At 38.8% G+C, this 22,568-nt stretch overlaps 1 protein-coding gene across 1 annotated transcript in view; it reads left to right on the top strand.

Annotated features, from left to right (window-relative positions):
• The window catches only part of GLG1 (golgi glycoprotein 1), a 122,195-nt gene that overhangs the window by 74,409 nt on the left and 25,218 nt on the right, over positions 1–22,568 (top strand). Inside the window, exons 3-10 of the mRNA XM_055553423.1 lie at positions 1,214–1,300; positions 5,371–5,586; positions 10,502–10,705; positions 11,739–11,810; positions 12,748–12,931; positions 17,970–18,184; positions 20,421–20,542; positions 21,984–22,085. Coding sequence (XP_055409398.1) covers positions 1,214–1,300; positions 5,371–5,586; positions 10,502–10,705; positions 11,739–11,810; positions 12,748–12,931; positions 17,970–18,184; positions 20,421–20,542; positions 21,984–22,085 — 1,202 coding nt within the window. The remainder of the gene's footprint in view (positions 1–1,213; positions 1,301–5,370; positions 5,587–10,501; positions 10,706–11,738; positions 11,811–12,747; positions 12,932–17,969; positions 18,185–20,420; positions 20,543–21,983; positions 22,086–22,568) is intronic.

The following is a 22,568-nucleotide window of genomic DNA, read 5'->3' as shown; positions in this document are numbered from 1 at the left end:
GAGAAGCAGATTGGCTGCTTAAGTTGATGACTTATTCTAGGTAAGGTCTAGATAAGTCAGAGATTTAAAGTAAAACACCACAAAAACAGTAGAAGAAAACATGAACAGGGGGTAGGGTTTTTAAAATATAACACAACCTCAAAAACTATTTAAAGAAAAAAAAAAAGATTTGTAAGTCTGATTGCATTACTGCTGTGACATCTTGTGATTCAATTAACCACATATTGTACTTAGTCACATTGCCAGCCATTGACCATAGATACCACCGGACAGTCTTTGTCTTTTTCCTCCTGCTTTAACCTCCATTTCCTAACTCTGTATGTGTTCAAACATTTGCTTCTGTTTCCTGTAATAGTTGGTGAAGCCCTTGAGATTAGACTGTGTGTGATACATCATCAGAAGTGCTAAGCAGATGTTTGAGTGAGTCGGTGAATGAGTGATTGTATTCTTTAGTCATGGAATGAGGCAGCCTGAGAAAAAGGCTCCTCCGTGTCCTGCATCATAGAAAGCCCCTGCTCTGTTTCTCCATCTGAGCAGAGTTAAAGAGCTCATTTTTGCTACTTTTCAGAAATTGAATCATGTATTGAAATTTTTTAACTGCAGCCACAAAGATAAAGTAATATTCAGCCCTCACCTGTGAATAGTAATGGCTTTAGAGATTTCATAGTTTGAAGCGTTGAAACAGTTGTGTAAAACAGACCTTATCATGTACTTGTCAAGTTGAGGGTTTTAGAGGAATAAAGAAAGATACACTTGGAAATTAGACTCTGGACGACATTCCTTCATAAAAAGCATGTGAAAAGCACTGTTGGTTGTGAAATCTGCAACGTAGCCTTCCAGTTCTGAGTTTCTGTGTTAGACTTTTTGATTTAAGAAGAATTTTGCATGTACATCTATTTATATTTTCTTGGAAAAACTCTTATCAGGAATTTTCATTTTAATTTTTTCTTGACTTAAAAAAATTTGTCCTTAAGTAAAAATAGAAAAAAGTATATGTTTTGAATGGTAGTGCTTTATTTTGTTTCCACATTTTTTTCCTTTTATTTATAAATACAGTGACATTTTAATCTTACTTTTTGTTCATTAACCGGTGTAAATATGCCTTATCTGACTGTATAATGGAATTTTATCATTTATAGTAACCACTAATGTTAAATTTCATGCTGTTCTAAGTTTTTTGTTTGTTTTTTGTGTTCTTTTCTCTTGTACCTAGTTGTTATGGAATTATAAGCTGAACCTAACTACAGATCCAAAATTTGAATCTGTGGCCAGAGAAGTTTGCAAGTCTACAATATCAGAGGTGGGTAGTGAAAGAAAGAATTCTGTGGATCTTTAATGACCTGAAAGAGAAAATGACATCTGTTGACCAGACCAGTCATTGAGGGAGGAACGAGTGATTCAGTTACTCTACTTCTCTTGCATTCACGTATGTCTTGGTTCAGAGATAGACCAAGGCGGGGGTGTGTGTAATTAGACTTCTTTTTCTTAGTCTGCACTCACAGTAGGATGCTGTTGATTCGGGCAGGCTGGCAGTCAGGCTTTTTGTCCCCAAATGGAGAACACAGTCACTCCTGTCATCAGTGAGTGCTCTCACACGCTGTACAGTCTGCTTGTGACTGAGGCGTGTCAAGGCGGTTTCCCGGGAGGCTCATAAGCAGTCCTAAGCATTTTGGCTGTGCACTTGGGCCAGTGGAACCACAGAGGCATATGCTCCAAATAATAGGAGTTAGCATTAGATAGGTTTGTGAAAAAGTTATATATGTTGTTATAAATGAATATTGTGTATAAAGACAAAAATAATTACTGAAAATGTGTATAATATTACATGTATGGTGATGTGTATATGTGTGTGTATATATATATAATGTAATTAATATTACATTAATTGGTGATATTTTTCTATTACTTCTCTTGGCTCAGTGTAAATATCAAATGATATTAGTGAAAATTGTGGTATTGAAAATTGTAATTTATTTTCTTTTTTAGAATTAGTGATAGAAATCTATGAAATTGGGGATTTCTACATACTGAAAGAATCACAAAAGAAATAATTGCTACTTTTCTATCTCCAAGTTAATAATCGGAGATCTTGCATTCTATAGATTTGTCCCCAAACTACCTTTTTTTTTTTTTTAATATGTTCATTTATTTGACTGCTCTGGGTCTTAGTTGTGGGATCTTTTGATGTGACATGTGGGATGTAGTTCCCTGATCAGGGATTGAACCTGGGCTCCCTGCATTGGGAGCTCAGAGTCTTAGCCACTGGACCACCAGGGAAATCCCCTCACTACCTTATTGATGACTTAAGTTAGGACCATCTTCTCTTGAGCTCTTAGGGAACACCCTACTCCAACCAGGTAAGTCCTCAGCTTATGTACGTTACTTAGCTCTTTATGGGATCTTGGAGAACCTGCTTTCTTCCTCAAACCTTCTACTACTGAATCAGATATGTTAAAGCAGTGACCCTTCATCAAATATGTTGGGGCTTCAGAATAGAATTGCTTATTTTAAAACTTTGATACTCAGCTTTTAGATGCGGTATTACGTACCTCAAACTCCCTTGGCTCGCTATGTGACTGACTATACATTCCAGTTTGAGTGCCATGTGGAAATTTAGCTCAGAGAATATGCAGATTTGTCAGAATAATTTCACCCTTTGTTGGTTTTATCTGTATTTATAAAATAAAACTGTTGGGACTTCCCTGATGGTCCAGTGGTTAAGACTGTGCTTCCACCGCAGGGGGCACAGGTTCAGTCCCTGGTCAGGGAACTAAGATCCCACATGCTGCCTGGGCATAACCAAATAAGTAAGTAAATAAAACTGGCTTCCTTGTAATGTGTGTGCTACGTTATGGCCCTCTTGTAATCTTTTGGAGGATGTTGTGGTTTTATAACAGATTCATGTAACGGGTACTTCGCCCTCTATAGAGGGAGATCATATTGAAGTCAGAAAAATTAATTATCAGGAAAAATAAAACATGTTATTCTACATTTCCCTCTTCTCTTTTAATTTTGGAGTTATTCTTCCAAGGAGAAAAACAGCATCATAAAAATACTGAAGACTGCAAACTGAACTTTTTATTTACTTTCCATGATTGAGTCAAATATTGCCTGCTTTTCTCCTGCAGTATGTCAAAGTAGAGTAACTGTAGCGTTTCTCTAATGGTTCCTTAAGAATCTGCTTCCCAGCCACATCAGACTTGACTTCCATTCATAAATATGTTGATGATGTAATGCTGTTTTTCATTGTTATTCTTAGAAGTTTTTTTGTTGTTGTTGTTTTTAAACTTCTCTCCAATACAGTGGTTGGAAAAAAGCATAAAATTTTAATTCAGACACTACATCTGGTTGTGATTGGTGGTGGACTAAAATACAGATAGGTACAACATCTCTGGGTTTCAGTAAAATCTCAGGTGATTGAAGCTAAATATACATTTAATTTCTTATTCAGGCTTCAATTCAAAATGTCTAGCAGTCTTTCTTCAGATTTTTAAACCATTGATTGCCTAATAGAGCCTGTCTGAATACTTGCTCTTCATTGTTTTAAAAACCCAGGTGGAAAAAAAAAAAACCCAGGTGTCTTCCACTAGTCCTGTTTTTTCTTTGATGCAGGGCTTTTTTCATTAGTTGAATTATAAACACTGAGATTTTTAAGCAGTTATTTCTCCTTTTACTTTTGAAACTTACCTCTGTTTTACTTTTTTAAAAAATCACAAACAAAAAAACCCTTTTCTTGGAAGTACATTTATGGCCCTCTTCTTAGGCGTCATCAAAAAAAAGAGCCCAAGGTTAAACTGAAAGAATTGCATTCAGCTTGTTGACTGTTGAAGATCTCTGCTGCCTCTTGAAGCCAGTGTGAGGCTGTTTAATTTCCCAAGTTTGCTTCTTTGAAAATAAACACAATTTTCTGTCTTGAACTGAGTCTTTGACTTGCTCTGAATTTAACACTGGGGTTAAGCATGAAGAGACCCAGTGGCTTATAGGACTATTAGCGTGTGGTGTGGCCTTCACCCTGTGCCTTCTGGAAAAGGAGATTGTATTTGTCTTATCAAGTGTACATGTTTACCAGAGGTGGTATAAGAATGGAGAATGGTCTCTGTTGGTCAGAAAAAAACCAACAAAACATTCCCTTCTCATTTATATTAAAAATAAACATTTACGTTTGGCTCCTTCCTCTTGTCAAAACTGCCGTTTTTGTTTGTTTTTAATTTCTCCAAATGCAGTAGGCGTTTTCCAAACAACCCTCTGTGCTTTATAATTCAACCTTAAAACCCTGTAAGTAGATTGCACTTTTTATGATTGAACTTCAACATTTTTAGCCTAATTTCCTTCCTTAGGACTTGTGGTTTTGGATGCACTTTGCAGAGACACTACCCATGTGGGGCCACTTTTGCTTGATCCACTAGATCATATGTCTAAACGACCCAAATTAGAATTGCAATGGCCTTGCCCTTCCTAGACTTCTTGCCAGACTGCACTGAACATCATTTTTAAACATGCTTCTGTTTCAGACCACAGTGGTGAAGCTGGGAGTCTGCTCAGTTAAAAAACATGCCCACTTCCTTTTCTACTTTAATTCTGCTCATCTCCATTAGTTAGGCCTTCAGTGTTATTTACAAATTGCCGTTGATGACAACTGCAGAGACGCATTAAGTTGAAATTTATTTGCCAGACGTTAAAAACGGAAAGTAAATAATCTGCCTTTTTACGAAGTTAAGTCCTCCACGTGTTTTCCTTCTGTCTTATCTATTTTCTAAGTAAACTAGCACTACGGAAAAAAAAAATGCCCAAACCCATAGTTAATTCAGAACACATTAATGTCATGTCGAGAGGTAAAATCGTACCCCCCCTTTAGTAATTAGGTTTATCTAACAATAATAGTTTGCTGTGTAGGTTGGCATGAGATATGCAACTGGACTTTAGTTCTGCACCTGTTTTTCAGACCTATGCCTTAGATTAATCATATCACTATCCATTGCATTCTTTGCATGGGTAATGGTAATTCTCAGAAGAATCATTTAAAAAGAGCTGTCAAAAACTCTTTTCAATAAAATGCATTTTAAGAAATTTTCTCAGTAAACTGAATTTTTTTTTTAAAAAAGCTGTTTTACTTCATTTAAACCTGGATTTTACCTACGCATTTGTTTATGTATTTTCTTGTAAAACACATTAATAAGATATTTCCTAGAAAGTGCAAAAGTCTTAATAGCATAGCACACACACTATTTTCTTAACAACAAAAGCATTTCTCAAGTGTTTTCCTTTTCTTTCTTTCAAGAAGAAACAAGAAGATATCATTCTCTCTTTCATAAAGGTGGTTTGGTAAGAGAATAGAATGCTTTCGTAAAACAGCCACTTTCCTTTGAGCAGATCAAAGAGTGCGCTGATGAGCCATTTGGAAAAGGGTACTTGGTCTCCTGCTTGGTGGATCACCGCGGCAACATCACTGAGTTCCAGTGCCACCAGTACATCACCAAGATGACAGCCATCATTTTCAGTGACTACCGGCTCATCTGTGGCTTCATGGATGACTGCAAAAATGACATCAACATTCTGAAATGCGGGAGCATTCGCCTTGGAGAAAAGGTATCTCGCTACTTCACTGGCTTCACCAAAGGGATCTTACAAATTTGATGAATGAGCAGCTTTGTATAACTGGCATGGAGAAGATTTAGAGCTGGCATTGGACTCAAAGTTGAGGTCCAGACAGCCCCAGTATCTAAGGCTAGTTTGCCTGTGGATGCACTTTATCTGTTTGTAACCAAATGTTTCAATACTATGTGGGGAAGTAGAGGAATTAATATCTGCTAAGATTAGTATTACCTTCAAAATGCAAAACCAGCTACCATTTCTTACTTGTAATGTTCCTCTGGAAAAGCTGTCGGTGGTCTTGAGGGAAAAGTAGTTGGATTAGGAGAGACTCAAGTTTTCTAACCTTTCTTAGCATATACCTCACTGTTGTCTAAAAAAATTACTTAATAAACACACCAGTACAAAACAGAGCATATTTAAATATTAGAAAATTTTAAAATATGTGAAGGGTACTTTTAGCTTGTCAAAAGAAAGGTACTCTGTAAATAGGATATGTGTTATCTTCGTGTCAGAACTAGTTTTAGTAAAGACAAGAAAGAAAATAACTCCCTAGTTTCTTGCTTGTTAATTATATCTGATTTTTCTTTTGTTCTTATTGGTCTGTTGTCCAAAAGGTCACAGTGGAGGATCAGTCAGGTTTGTGCTTAATCCATTTGCTCAGCAGAAGTGAAAACTCCTGAGAAGTAGTAGGTTTCGGTGGGAGAGGTAGCTGAGACCTGTGGATGGCATCAGCTGTTAATTGCCGCTGCTCATTAATCTGCTGTTTAGGGAGTATGAGAGCAAAACCCATTTGTCTCCTTGCCCTCTGTTTGTTCAGGGCACTGCTTGCAGGCTTCCATTCTTGGTTGGGACGTGGTGGTAGAATTCTGGAACTGCACACACCAGTTCAGATGAAGTTTTGAGGGCTGGTCATTGTCTGGCTGTCCCCAAATACCCTTTGCTTCATACCAGCACAAGGCTCTGGCCCCTTCCCAGGGCACCTGAGTCGATCTTGAGAGCTCTGTGGACTGGCATACAGCTTCCAGGCAGCTCATGAGAGGCCAGTTTTAATAAAGAAGACTGATTCTTGGCTTTCCCAACACATTTTAGAAATGACACAAAAGCACTTAAGTCACCCTGATAATTCAGAAGCTCCTGTGACTGACTTTATAGTGCCAAGGATTAATATCCAATTCTGTCTCACTCTTAAAAATCTTCACATAAGTGTTCCAGACACACTTAGTGATGGCACATTGTCCTATTTGTGGTCAGTGGTCCATGCTGTAGAACAGATGATCCACCTCTCCCTGTAGTAGTTCTTCCCCATTGCCCACCAAGATAGTTGCTCATTGGCTTCCCAATAGCAATCTGGATTGTCCAGATAAAACCTGCTTTTGGCAGGTTTTGTGTATGAGTTACTAAATCTGTATTGACTTGAACAGTGGCAGAAAATAGTAGTGCCAGAGCCCAAAGATGTGACAGTGAGTGTTGATTTTTCAGCTTTGTTAAAATAAAAAATGTTATATGGGACATCCAAAAGCACATTTTGTAATTTTCATCTTCTGTTGTACCTGCTAGTTAGATGAATTTCTCTTTATACCAGGCCCTCACCATAGCACCCTAGATGGACTAATGAAAAAGCATGTTCTTTTCTGCATGTGTGTGTGTGCACATGCGTGTGCGCACGCTCAGTTATATCTGACTCTTTGCAACTCTGTATGTAGCTCACCAGGCCCCTCATGCTAATGCTGCAGCCAAGTTTAAAAATGATAGCAGTCTGTCTTCAGCCCTCCCTTGCCTTTTCTAAATATAGTTGACTTCTCTGAAGTCAAGTTTTTTAGATATGAAAATTATTCTGAAAATTAATAAATCAGCTTCTGACCACAGAAGAGAACACACTCATCAGGTTTAAATTTGTTGCCCTGAAGCTTGCAGTCTCCTCTGTGACTGGCTTTCAACTGACCTCCAAAAGTCAGAGAAGAGGGGTCATGGTTAATCTATTAGTACCCTGCCTCTTGTATGAACATTTAAATGTCATGATTTGAAAACTATAATGATTTTTTTTTTCAAAAGATTAGAATATGCAAAATTTAAAAATAAAAGCTATATATTTAATAAAACTTGGAATTTTCTAAATAAATATTTTTTAATAATTATTTTTAAAAAGAAAAAGCAGATCTTTGAAAGTAAATGTAAATAATTCATATCATCTGAAGAGAAAGCAGAATGTGACATCCAATACAGGAGCTTAATTGTGGCCGTGTGCCTCCTTATCACTACTTCTATACTTTTCACTCAGTAGTTGTATCATTCCATCATTCTCTCCTTTAAAACCAACTACTGTGAATAGTTCAGATTTTTGTCTCTGTCTAGATAGGTAGATCACAAAAAACATCACAGATGTTGAAATGGAGAATAATTAATAGCAGAGATGAAAACTCACTTCTTGCCCGTTTTTCTGATTTGTGTTGTCATTCTCTGGTCTTTCAAAAACATATATTTTTTTAAAGCACAAGATATATGGAAGAAAAAATATTACCTGCTGAACTGCTGAGCACTTACATGGACACTGTATACTAACTAGTTTTAAGACTAACATCTGTCTCAACCACAGTAGAATTTTAAAAATTCACTGTAACTCCATTTACAGGATTATTTGTTATGCATATGTCAAGCTTGCATATTAAGAAGTTACCTTTTTAAAATCTAAGCCCAAGTAACTTCATTTCTTGTATATTATATGCTGGTGTACAGCCCCTTGCTTTCATTTGTATTCGGTAATAGCCCTACAGTCTTCTTTATCAAATATTTGCATACATTTGAGTTTTGTAACTCAAACTGGCTGACCTGGAAAGCTGAGACTCTGGGGAACTGAGAAGAATTCCTGAAAAAGCTTTTATTTGAAAAAATTATCTAAAGTTACGATAATAATAAAAGAGAACATCTAATGGATGGAGGTGATGTTTTGGCCTAATGCCAATATGTGGTGCTGTAATTGCTATAATTAAAATTACATTTCACATTCCTTAGAGGGTCTCACGCTGTGACGCTGCTATGTTTAAACAATTGTGAACCCTAAATATACAGAGAAACATTTAGATCCTTTGCAGGGAAATCGTTTCTTGACCTGTGAAGCCAGGACTAAAGGCTAAGTAAGTCTAAATGGAGAGTTGACAAACGTGCTGTTATTTTCAGTCTCTTTTGTGCGATTATGACCTAATTGCTAGTGACCATCTCAGTAAGGTGTTTTATGAGCTACTTGGCTTGGTATAAGACATGATTTTATACCATAAAATCGTGTGTATCATAGTCTTTTGTAAACTGTAAATAATAAGTGATTGATATGTTTCCAAATCTTTGTTATCACAGGTTTGTTTTAAGCCTGAATTTCTGGGGTTTGTGTCCACTTTCCTCTCTCTCCTTATCTTTTTTTCAGTTGTCCATCAGAGTTTCTTTTGTCCCTTCAGAATTACTCCCTAATAATACTTTTTGGTCATCTCAGATTTCTAAGCATTGGATGGAATCTTCAAGCTATTGACAGAGTTTGAGCTACAGACAGAAAATAGGAAGGCACGAGAATATGCCCGTGTAATGTGCTTCCTGAGCTTTTTTGGATTAAAAAACCTTTGAAATTTAATGAAAGCTACAAACTCTCCTCAGGAAAAATACGCATAACCCACATACAAATTGTAGGAGTTTCATGGAACTCCAAGGTCCATAAAAAACAATGGTGGCCTGTTAGCTGGGTGCCTGATGCTCTGCAACTCTGTTTATTCAACTGCACTCTAGGTATCACAGCTCTTATTCCCTTTCACAAGTGTATTAGGAGAGAACATGAACATTTTCTAGAAAGTACTTGGAGATTAATGTGCTATGGAACAAACCCTATTACAGCAAAATGGAAAAATACATGGTTTTTTGTTGAATTGAAATTTTAGTAAAATAAGTGTTTCCCTACCTAATTTTAGGAGTCTTACATACAGATGACCTCATAAATGTGGTATTTTACTATAATGAGATTTTATGTGCCTGTGTGTGTATATGTGTCAGTAAAGGATGGCACTCTATTTTCTGTTGCTTTGGTTTGCTGTATTTATAGATATACCTCTCAAGTTTTTGAAGCATATCTTCTGAGTATAGAAGATTAGAACTCTGAAAATGTTTAGGGAAAATTTTTCATGTTGTGGTTGCTATGGGGTTGATGCAATGTACACTTAAAGATAATTGGACGGTTTTAGGAAAGCTCTCAAAAGCAGTTTGCATACTTGGTGGTAATCTTGTTAATCACATTAAGATAAATGTAAAACATCAAAGTGAACATTACTCTAAAAGTGGGGGTCTTTGTGGACAATAGAAAATAGAGAAAGAGGGTCTCTATAGCATATTTCCTCATTAAATTTCGTGGTTTGTCTTATTTTTTAAACTTGACTAAAGCACTGTTATTTGAGAAACACGTAGCTCTTAGAGGTAAATGAACAGAGATTCTTTAAAGTTTCGACATTTTGTGACTTCCCAGGTGGTCCAGTGGTTGACCCCGTGCTCCCACTGCAGGGGATGTGGGTTCAGTCTCTGGGGAACTAAGATCCCACATGTTGTGTGGTGCAGTCACAAAAAAAGAAAGAAATTCTGACATTTTAAACTCTAAAAGTCAGGTTTCTGTTTCTAGTACAAACTGAATAGACTTAAATTTCCCAGAATCTGTATTTCTGTTGATAGCTGTCAAGTATTAACATTCTTACCAAAGATTATCAAGGGCATCTGCTGTAACTTCCACAGTGAGATTGGACCCCACCCTGTGTCTCAGTGGAACATTGGTAAACTTCTGTGTTGAGGGTTTTTGTTGTTGTTTTGTGTTTGTTTTAACTAAATGATGTTTATTTTGAAGCTCATGTTGGTGAGAGTTTTAAAATGGTTGTCCTTGCTATTTTAGGATGCACATTCACAGGGCGAGGTGGTATCATGCTTGGAGAAAGGCCTGGTGAAGGAAGCGGAAGAACGAGACCCTAAGATTCAAGTCTCTGAACTCTGCAAGAAAGCCATTCTCCGGGTGGCAGAGCTGTCCTCTGACGACTTTCACTTGGACCGGCATTTGTATTTTGCCTGTCGAGATGACCGGGAACGTTTTTGTGAAAATGTGAGTCAGCTCAGAAACTGTTCTTCTTTGGTTTCTTTCTTCCTAGTTTTTTTTTTTTTGGATACTTGATTCCAAAATTAAACCAACACTGTCACATGTAGAAAAGCCACTGAAATGGAAGGTGGAGTAGGTCCCAGGAAAACAGGAAGTTATCTGGGTACTGGCTGCTCAGGCCGGAGGTAATATCTAGGGAACACTTGGTTTCAGTCTCCACTGCGATGTTCTTTCTACTTTATCTCACTTCTCAATTCAGTTCTTGGGATTCTAATTTACATATAGGAATCCTGTCTTACCAGGGAATCCCATTCACGTGTATCCCATGGCTAAAACTTGGCCATGTTACATATTTATCTTGAGGTAGTTTGGGCTAAGATGAAGGAAATAGCAGGCAGCTAACTTTTAAAACCAAGTCCTTGGTTGCTCCCTGCATACTCTATAGAACAACTTTCTAACCCTGTAGTCAGAAATAATCTCCACCTTTACCACAAAGGACTGAGAGTGTCTTGTGTGTGTTCCCACTCTGTCTGCTGTTGTGAATTAATACATCAGAACCACTGAACAGAGCCACTGCCAGAGTTTTAGTGACTCTAGATTGGAGAAGGCAATGGCAGCCCACTCCAGTGTTCTTGCCTGGAGAATCCCAGGGATGGCGGAGCCTGGTGGACTACCGTCTATGGGGTCGCACAGAGTCGGACACGACTGAAGCGACTTAGCAGCAGCAGCAGCAGCAGCAACATTAAGTTACAAGAAGGGAGACTCATTGACCCTTCTCTTGGTTCACTAATTAACAGTACATCTGGGAACATGTGACAGGAGCCAAACGCCATGGGAAAATTTTTTTCCATATTTACTGCAATCATTGTTTTCTTTCAAAGGCTGCTAAATTTTGTAAATGGCTGAGTCATGTGTTCAAAGATAGTCAGCATTATAATAATTTAATAGAAAGTCCTATATAAGATTATGGATTATGCCCAGCATAACTACTTAGCTAGTGATGATGGTGATGGTGATGGTGTTGTATTCCATCTTACAGACACAAGCTGGTGAAGGCAGAGTATATAAGTGCCTCTTTAACCATAAATTTGAAGAGTCCATGAGTGAAAAAGTAAGTATTTCTTTGAAACAGATCAGCATTTTATTCATTTTCCTAAAAGCTTTCTTAAATCCTCTCAAACAATATAAACTCATACCAAAATATAAAATACTGATACAGCTTAACCTTTCAGAAATAAAATACGGGGCCTTTAGTAGGAAACCAAAGCATATTACATTTAAACGAAAAAAGTGAAGCTTCTCGTGATATCTGGACTTAGGGAAGTCAATGGGGAATCAGTTTGGGGAGTAAAATCAAATAATTTTAATCAAAGTCACACTGAACCCATCCCTATGCACTCAAGAAGTTTCAACTAATCAAACCAATGTGCTTCATAGGTAATCAGCGATTGAATTTTTCAGCAGCTGTCTCATGAAGCATTCTCATTACTGTTAGTCCTCTGTCCCTCAATGCTTGCAAGAGACTCTTATGATTTTTAAAAGTAATTATTTTGGGCCTTGCTGTCTTGTCATTTACTTTGCTGTGCAGCTGAAGAACTATTTTTTATTTCAGTTCCTTATATCATTTACTGTTGAATAATTATGTTTAAAAAGTACAGAGTGGAACTTCCAGAGTGTTATGTCCGTTGCCCCTTTCATTCTGGTGAAATTTACTTTACGGACATTTGTTGACGAGGAAAAGATCACATTGTCACGTTGATGTATGAGAACCTACCAGATATTTATGTGTTTGGACAGTTGCTGCTGCTGCAACAGTCAGCAGCTCACCGTAGGATTCCAGGGTTGCCCACTCGTATATCGCTGCTTCTTGCCACTCTGTTTCAGCACACTTGTGCTCATTTTTAACCAAACTTAAACACAGACATTTTGCTAATGACTGCAGTTGCTTATTGTGCCTGGCCATGAGCCTCTGCTTGTCTTAGAGGGACATGTGAGCGGCTGGACCATGTGAGCAGTCTCACAGCTCTCCTGCTGCACTCTCTCCTCAGTGTCGAGAAGCACTAACAACCCGCCAGAAGCTGATTGCCCAGGATTATAAAGTCAGTTATTCACTGGCCAAATCCTGTAAGAGTGACTTGAAGAAATACCGGTGCAACGTGGAAAACCTTCCCCGGTCCCGGGAAGCCAGGCTCTCCTACCTTCTGATGTGTCTGGAGTCAGCTGTGCATAGAGGTGAGAGTTCATTTCTTTTTATCTTTTCCACTCGTTTTTGGATCTTTGCTCCTGTGTTAGCTCTTTTGAATATACCTGTTCCTGTGACTCAAGAGTCTTTCTATGGAAGCAGAACTCTAGGCTGAGGGCTTGGAGGCCCTCAGTCTTGTTGAAGGCCTTCCCTCTTAATGGCCTTAAATTCTGTTTTTCTTTACGTCCCAGCTTTTTTTTTTTTTAAGGTTTATTTCTCAAATTCAAATTTTAATTTTTAAAATGCTTGTGGCACAGCAGTTTTAGGAGAGTCAGGGAAGTATAATGATTTAGCACATTAGTTTTGGGTCAGACACTTCATGACTTCAAATTATGACTCTTTCAGCAAACTAACTGGCTGGGTGACCATTGTTTATGTTTCGTAATCTCTCTAAATCTCATTTTTCTATCTATAAAACAAAAATACATTACCTGTGTTGAGTTCTTATGAGGACTGAACGAGGTTATTTGACATAGCACTTAGCATATGATGTGATAAGTACTATTATTAGTCTAACAGTGTTTATCAAGAAATTAAACAGAAAAGAAAGAAAGGATTATCTCATAAGGTCAGACTCAGAGTCTGTTCAGTCCAAAAGTGAATCCTTGACAAAGGAATCAAGAAGGATGTTTAAAGGTCAGGGTCCTTAAGAAAGAACTTTTCTTGGGCCCTTCCTGGAGGTCCAGTGGCTGAGACTCCGTGCTTCTGTTGCAGGGGTGAGGGTTCGCTCCTATAGGCCGCATTTTTTGGCATAGCCAAAAAATTTTTCCAAAAAAAGAATATTTCTTAATATGGACTATAGGTTATTAAAAATGAAGTTCCTATCTGGTTAATGAATCATGCTGGGACAGTTGACTAGTGATTAAAAGTTAGATGTGAAAAGATCAGTTGTTAAAGCTCAGAAGTTTGTGGTGATTTTTTTTTTTTTTGGTATCTGGGTAGTTAAAATCTCTTAAAAGCCAGTAGAATAGCAACCAGAGAGAGTGCATGGTCTTCGACTGACTACCAAACAAAGGACATTTTGAAGACAGTTTGGAGGATGTTGATTATGGTCTGGGTGTTTGATGAAATTTTCCTAAAATGTAAAGGTGGAGATTGTTGACTATTAAAGGCATATCATAAAACAGTATAACATCTAGAAGACTCTATACATGGACATCACCAGAGGGTCAGCACTGAAATCAGATTGATTATATTCTTTGCAGCCAAAGATGGAGAAGCTCTATACAGTCAGCAAAAACAAGACCAGGAGCTGACTGTGGCTCAGACCATGAACTCCTTATTGCCAAATTCAGACTGAAATTGAAGAAAGTAGGGAAAACCACTAGACCATTCATGTATGACCTAAATCAAATCCCTTATGATCATACAGTGGAAGTGAGAAGTAGATTTAAGGGCCTAGATCTGATAGATAAGAGTGCCTGATGAACTATGGAATGAGGTTCGTGACATTGTACGGGAGACAGGGATCAAGACCATTCCCGTAGAAAAGAAATGCAAAAAAACAAAATGGCTGTCTGGGGAGGCCTTACAAATAGCTGTGAAAAGAAGAGAAGCAAAAAGCAAAGGAGAAAAGGAAAGATATAAACATCTGAATGCAGAGTTCCAAAGAAGAGCAAGAAGAGATAAGAAAGCCTTCTTCAGTGATCAATGCAAAGAAATAGAGGAAAACAACAGAATGGGAAAGACTAGGGATCTCTTCAAGAAAATCAGAGATACCAAAGGAACATTTCATGCAAAGATGGGCTCAATAAAGGACAGAAATGGTAGGGACCTAACAGAAGCAGAAGATATTAAGAAGAGATGGCAAGAATACACAGAAGAACTGTACAAAAAAGATCTTCACGACCCAGATAATCACGATGGTGTGATCACTGACCTAGAGCCAGACATCCTGGAATGTGAAGTCAAGTGGGCCTTAGAAAGCATCACTACAAACAAAGCTAGTGGAGGTGATGGAATTCCAGTTGAACTATTCCAAATCCTGAAAGATGATGCTGTGAAAGTGCTTCACTCACTACGTCAGCAAATTTGGAAAACTCAGCAGTGGCCACAGGACTGGAAAAGGTCAGTTTTCATTCCAATCCCAAAGAAAGGCAATGCCAAACAATGCTCAAACTACCGCACAATTGCACACATCTCACACGCTAGTGAAGTAATGCTCAAAATACTCCAAGCCAGGCTTCAGCAATATGTGAACTGTGAACTTCCTGATGTTCAAGCTGGTTTTAGAAAAGGCACAGGAACCAGAGATCAAATTGCCAACATCCGCTGGATCATGGGAAAAGCAAGAGAGTTCCAGAAAAACATCTATTTCTGCTTTATTGACTATGCCAAAGCCTTTGACTGTGTGGATCACAATAAACTATGGAAAATTCTGCAAGAGATGAGAATACCAGACCACCTGATCTGCCTCTTGAGAAATTTGTATGCAGGTCAGGAAGCAACAGTTAGAACTGGACATGGAACAACAGACTGGTTTCAAATAGGAAAAGGAGTTCGTCAAGGCTGTATATTGTCACCCTGTTTATTTAACTTATATGCAGAGTACATCATGAGAAACGCTGGACTGGAAGAAACACAAGCTGGAATCAAGATTGCCGGGAGAAATATCAGTAACCTCAGATATGCAGATGATACCACCCTTATGGCAGAAAATGAAGAGGAACTCAAAAGCCTCTTGATGAAAGTGAAAGTGGAGAGTGAAAAAGTTGGCTTAAAGCTCAACATTCCAAAAATGAAGATCATGGCATCCGGTCCCACCACTTCATGGGAAATAGATGGGGAAACAGTGGAAACAGTGTCAGACTTTATTTTTCTGGGCTCCAAAATCACTGCGGATGGTGACTGCAGCCATGAAATTAAAAGACTCTTACTCCTTGGAAGGAAAGTTATGACCAACCTAGATAGCATATTCAAAAGCAGAGACATTAGTTTGCCAACAAAGGTTCGTCTAGTCAAGGCTATGGTTTTTCCTGTGGTCATGTATGGATGTGAGAGTTGGTCTGTGAAGAAGGCTGAGCGCCGAAGAATCGATGCTTTTGAACTGTGGTGTTGGAGAAGACTCTTGAGAGTCCCTTGGACTGCAAGGAGATCCAACCAGTCCATTCTGAAGGAGATCAGCCCTGGGATTTCTTTGGAAGGAATGATGCTAAAGCTGAAACTGCAGTACTTTGGCCACCTCATGCGAAGAGTTGACTCACTGGAAAAGACTCTGATGCAGGGAGGGATTGGGGGCAGGAGGAGAAGGGGACGACAGAGGATGAGATGGCTGGATGGCATCGCTGACTCGATGGACGTGAGTCTCAGTGAACTCTGGGGGTTGGTGATGGACAGGGAGGCCTGGCGTGCTGCGATTCATGGGGTCGCAAAGAGTCGGACACGACTGAGCTACTGATCTGATCTGATTTGATGAAATTTTCCTGAAATGTAAAGGTGGAGATTGTTGACTATTAAAGGCATATCATAAAACAGTATAACATCTAATTTGGCATTTAAAAAAAAAATAGATAATCTTCTTAAACTGCAAATTAACAGGAAACACAAAAAGACTCAATAAGTACACGGCCATAGGATATGAACAGATAATTCATAGAAGTTATATACATTGTTGGGAGTCCCTGGTGGCTCAGACAGTGAAGAATCCACCTGCAATGCAGGAGACTCAGAATCGATCCTTGGGTCAGGAAGATTCCCCTGGAGAAGGGAATGGCTACCCACTCCAGTAATCTTGTTAATACTAAAAAGTCTGACCATATTGAGTGTTGGCAAGGATGTAAAAGAACTGGAACTACACTGCTGATAGGAATTTAAATGGCACAGCCACTTTGGAAAGTAGTTTGCCACTTGCTTAAAAAGCTCTGTATACATCTACCTTATGACCCAGCCGTCTAACTCCTAGATATTTACCCAAGAGATGGGAAAGCACATGTCCATATAAACTCCTGTGCATGAATGCTCATAACAGCTTATTTGTAATAGCCCAACACTGGAAATAACCCAAATGTCCATAAATGGCTTAAGGGATTTTAAACAAATTGTAGTATAACCACATAACAGGATGATATTATTTGACAGTAAAAAGGAACACACTACTGATTCATGGTTGAATCTCAAAAAGTCTGAAGTCAGACCCCAAAAAGGAGTTCATAGCATGTGATTCCATTTATATGAACCTTATTTACATGAACTTCTAAAAACTGCAAACTGGTAAACTAATTTGTAGTCATAGAAAGCAAAGCAGTGGTTGACTGGGCATGAGGTAAGTGGTAGAGAGGAAAGGGAGGGATTCTAAAGGAACGTGAGAAAGCTTTTGGAGTTGATGGATATATGTTCAGTATCTTGATTATGGTGGTGGTTCCATTGGTATGTCAGACTTATCCAGTTATATTTTTTAAAAGTGTAGTTTGTTATATGTCATTTATACCTTGGTGGTAAAGAATTCACCTACAATGCAGGAGATGCAAGAGATGCAGATTTGATCCTTGGGTCAGGAAGATCCCCTGGAGAAGGAAATGGCAACCCACTCCAGTGTTCTTGCCTGGAGAATTCCATAGACAAAGGAGCCTGGTGGACTACAGTCCAGGGGCTGCAGAGTCAGACATGACTGAGCACATCATGGCAGCATACCTCGGTAAAGTTGTTGTTTTTTTTAATAAGTTTTCGCAGATGGCATTGACAGCTCAAGGAGGAGTTGCGGGGCCATAGTGAGCATCTGAAGTTTCCCACAAGCTTAGAGGCTGTAAGCCAGGGATTTTCCCGGCTTTCATTGTCACTCTACTAGTTATCTTATACTGATAAGACTTCTGTTGGCAAAACACATGCATTATTAGTTCAGTAGTATAAATCTGTGTAAGACTGAACACTGACAAGGTAAACCCTAGTCTTTGGAGTTTTATGCTGATAAAGCTTTTGCTGAATTCTCAGCTTTTCAGTCCTGTGTTGTAGTCGAGGGATAGACTTGCACTTCCCATGTGCAGCAGCATCTGACCCTGATGCCCTGCGGTGCTGTGCCTTGCCTCCGCACAGGGCGGCAGGTGAGCAGCGAGTGCCAGGGGGAGATGCTGGACTACCGCCGCATGTTGATGGAAGACTTCTCTCTGAGCCCCGAGATCATCCTGAGCTGCCGAGGGGAGATCGAGCACCACTGCTCGGGGCTGCATCGGAAAGGGCGGACCCTGCACTGTCTGATGAAGGTGGTGCGGGGGGAGAAGGGGAACCTTGGAATGAACTGCCAGCAGGCGGTAAGGACCCATTTTCTCCTGCCATTTTTGCTGTTAAAACATTTTATCTGCTGAGGAACCTCCTCTTCCTGAGCTTATGTATCTGGATCATCGGTGTCATCACAGTGAACTTTAGGTATTAAGAACTAGGCAAAAACTGAAGATAGATGATCTAGAGGGAGAAAGTGTTCTCAGTTGTCTACTTCATTATCTATCCTCAGTCAGATGGAGGAATGTTCTGCAGTAATTTGTTTCTCAAAGTTTCCTTCCTTGATACAATAGACTTCCACACTTGTCTGTGGTTGACCATTAATTTTCTTTGTTTTCTGCTTGGTGGCTTTGATTTAGTGATCTGTTAACAAACTGTGAAGCTTCAGAATAATTATTAATGAGTATATACTCTTCCAAATACCCTGTGAACATGAACTTAAATTCTTTTCAGCTGTGACTGAACAAATCTGGGCCCAGTCTCTCCTAGACCAAAGAGACTGCTGCTTGTCCTCCAGACTAATCATTTTTTGGGAGTGTTTTCTCGGGTTTTTCTAAGCAGTTGGTGGGTGTATAATCACGTAACCATTCACGCCCGTAGTTAGCGTCCCACACTGCTGTCCTGGCTGCTGGTGTGGTGGTCCCTCGAGCTGTTAGCCTCCTGTTCTGTCGGGCGTTCACTGTCATCTTTTAGAACCTGCAGTCTGGTGCATGCACGGAGAATGCTCAGAGTTGGCCTGTCAGGGATATTTAACTGATACAGTTCTTAGAGAAACTTTCAGACTTGCATGATGCTTAATAACAGTCTCTCAAAAAAAGATGTAAATATTTTGGTCTTCATCAGCAAACATCATAAATAAAATTGGTAGTCATTTGACAGCAGTAATAATCTTCCTACTGACTAACCACTGCATTTTGTAGCTTCTTCAAATTGCCACAGAGAATTGGTATAAATAACTTCCATCCCAGGAAACTGGACATTTTTCCTGTTTCTCTCATCTTGTTTGTTGACTTCTTTGAGAATAGACAGATTTGGGATTTTTCTTTTTTCATTTTCCTTTGATCTGTGTTCTCTGATGAAATATGTGCTGGGGTCAGTGCTTTTGTGTGAGCCTCTGTACGCATGTAGATAAAATGGACGAGGCTCAGAGAAGGCTCCTGCAGAGGCTAAATCCACGACACAGAAAGGTCTCCAGTTCTTTAACTTGGAACAAAGGGAACCCCAAGCAGAAGGATTGTAGTTTTCAAATTTGCTTTGTGTAATTTAAGATTTCCACCCCAAAACACCATCTGCTGCCCATCTGTAGTAATAATGATTATTTTTAATCTGTTGAAAAGCTTTGCAGCTTACACAACCTTCTATATATTATTCTTTGTTATAATCCTCCACAGTTAAATAATCTGGAACTTAGAGGTTAATCAACTTGCCTTTGTTCTAAGAGCTAATATCTGGCAGTGCCAGACTATTAATAGAACGCAGGTTTTCTCATCCTTAATTTAGAGCTTTTTCTTCTGTGCCCCAACTGCTTTCTCCTCAAAGACAAGGAAAAAAAGAATCTGAGGCACATCTTCTCATGCTTTCACTTTATTTTATGACAAAGGTTGGAAGCAGAAGTAAATGTTAAAGAATATATTCTCATTTTCAGCTGCATAATGACAAGTATTTTTCTGTATACTGTGATAGACAAGCTCTGGTTTATCTATTGGGTATATAAAAAAAGTTGAGAAAAAATAGGAAATTATAAGTAGTATTATGTTCTTATTTTCTATAATTGATATTTCTTACAACTGAAATCTCACATCTCCTTTTAATGAACCAGAGTATACTTGTTTTATGCCAGTGTCTTTGCAGCAAAATTCAAATTCTAGATTTTTAAGACCAAATCAGATCTTTTACTGGAAATATCTTCTGTTGACTCTTCTCCACTCAGCTCTGGCTTGGCACTAAATATCAAATTTATAATAATTAGATTAACAGATGTGAGGAAAGAGGCAGCTTTTATATTGTAAAGTTCTTTTGTTCTGCAAATATCCAGGGATGGTTCATACAGGTAAGCAAGCTATCCCTACAATGAGTTATAATCCTGCAAAGTAGAGGAACCAGTTGCAACGTATTTGACCAGAGCTGTTGAGCTTGGCCAGTGACGATCGTAGTACTTTGTTAAGAGTGCATGGTGATATACCGTACTGAGAACTGATTAAAGATACAGCACTGCTCACCCTAGATGGTAAGTGACTTTCTTTCTTCCTTCTTTTTTTTTCAATCCAGCTTCAAACACTGATTCAGGAGACTGACCCTGGTGCAGATTACCGCATTGATAGAGCTTTGAATGAAGCTTGTGAATCTGTAATACAGACAGCCTGCAAACACATAAGATCCGGAGACCCAATGTAGGTTATCTTGTTTGTGGTATTTATCCACATATTGTATCTGGCAGCGCAACAGGGGAACGTATCCTCAAATGACTCGGATGGTTCAACAATTGAAATTTCATTAAACAGGAACACATACCAGCTTTTGTTAAGACTAGTGTTGGGATTGAGACTTGGGCTCTGCCTCATCTGTGAGGTAGAGAACCTAGTCCTGGCTTTGTCGTGATATCTGTTGACAGTGACTGAGAAGGCAGTCTTAGACATTAGGTCACTGAATCATTCTACTTAATGGCCAAATAAAAGAGAAACTCTCAGGATAAAATGATACGTGCTTTGTTTGGCTGTATACTTTCCATTCCCTTTGTATATTGACTCATATACATTGGCTTCTTGACAATTATTAGAGAGTAATTAATTATACTTGAAGTAAAACACAAAATGTGGTGGTTGGAAGGGTTCATTGTGGACACAGGGAACTCGGAAGTTATATCCAAGATCCAGGAAGGCTGTAAAATGCTATGGTAAATCACTGGAGTCTCACGTATTGATTTTATTCCATATGATATGCAAATAGCTCTTAAAACCAGGTTGCAAGAAAGAACAGGTTTCCCATTCTGCAAACATCTTTATAGCTTGCAGCCAGCAGTACCCAACTGTGTAAAACAAATGCAGTCCATGTTTCTCTTCGTTCTGCTATGCATATGCTGAGGTTAGAGAAAGGTCTTCCTCCTTAAGGAAGGAGGTTGGAGGAAGTAGACAAACACTGTTAAGACTGACTGTTTACCAATAGGAAAATAACTGTCAAGGAGGTGGGGGAGGGGGGAGGAGGGAACACCTACAGATAAAATAGATTTAAGATACTATCAATTAAATGCAGGATGTAGACCTTTTCTAGGTCCTGATTTGAACAGACATGTGAAAAGGCATGAGACAATCGGAAAAATTTGAAAGCTGACAGGATATTTCATTATATTAAGGATTTTTAAATTAATTTCTTTGATGGATAAAGGTATTGTGTTTTCATATTATAGAGAAACATGCTGAAGTATTTACAAATGAAATGGTAGGGTATCTGGGATTTACTTCAAAATATCATCTAAGGGGGTATAGGGTTAAAACAAACTTGGCCATAGATTGATAAAGCTATGGGAGGGTAAGATGGATATTATGATTCTCTACTCTTGTATGGTTGGAAGTTTCTCATAATAAACAGGGAATTATGAAGCAGCTGCGCACAGATCTTGTATAAGCTGAGTCCTCAATGCTAAGTGGCTCTGAAGTTGATAGAAGGCAGAGTCACAGTTAGGTTGAGTTAATTTGAGTGATTCTTGGGAAAGTAAGTTCCTGATTGCCTAGGAAAATAGCTGAATGGCTTTTTCTGCAGACAAGGAAGTACTGGTGTGAGAGTTCTGAGCCAGAACTGTCCCTTGTTACAGTTTCACCCCTGTTTTCTGCCCAGGATCCTCTCGTGCCTGATGGAACATTTATACACAGAGAAAATGGTGGAAGATTGTGAACACCGTCTCTTAGAGCTGCAGTATTTCATCTCCCGAGATTGGAAGTGAGTATTCTGAAGCCATAATAAGTCTAAGCCTCTGCCTGTTCTCCTGGATAGTCACTATCCTTCACATTTTAAAAAAAAATAATCACTAGTAATTTGTTTTTGTTAAGTTGTGAGATAGCTGGCACTCTGATCTCCAGAAAAACCTCTTTCTTGCTTTCAGAACAGTATCTAAAGGCAGAGGCCACCCCTGCAGGTCTGTCCCCGTGTCCCCATTAATTACTACATTGGCAGTCAGGGTCAGGTGTTTCTGATATCACAGACCCATCTGGAAAGAACTTGGGCACCTGTGGGGCAGTGGAAGCATCTTCAAATACGTCTCTAAGAAGAGAATAGTGATTTTTAATGTTTATTGATTTGTCTTGGGTATGGGATTTCAGTTTATTTCTGTGACTAATTCAAAGTTATTAAATTTATTCTATCTTAAGAAGCTCTTATCAGTAAATGACAACTTGATTCTCTTCTCATCCTGTTAACCAGAAA

This window comes from Bubalus kerabau, chromosome 17, assembly GCF_029407905.1.
Source record: "Bubalus kerabau isolate K-KA32 ecotype Philippines breed swamp buffalo chromosome 17, PCC_UOA_SB_1v2, whole genome shotgun sequence".
In the NCBI taxonomy this organism is placed as follows: Eukaryota; Metazoa; Chordata; class Mammalia; order Artiodactyla; family Bovidae; genus Bubalus; species Bubalus kerabau.
The sequence above is the reverse complement of the archived record's forward strand: the minus strand, read 5'-3'. Positions and strand labels throughout refer to the sequence as shown.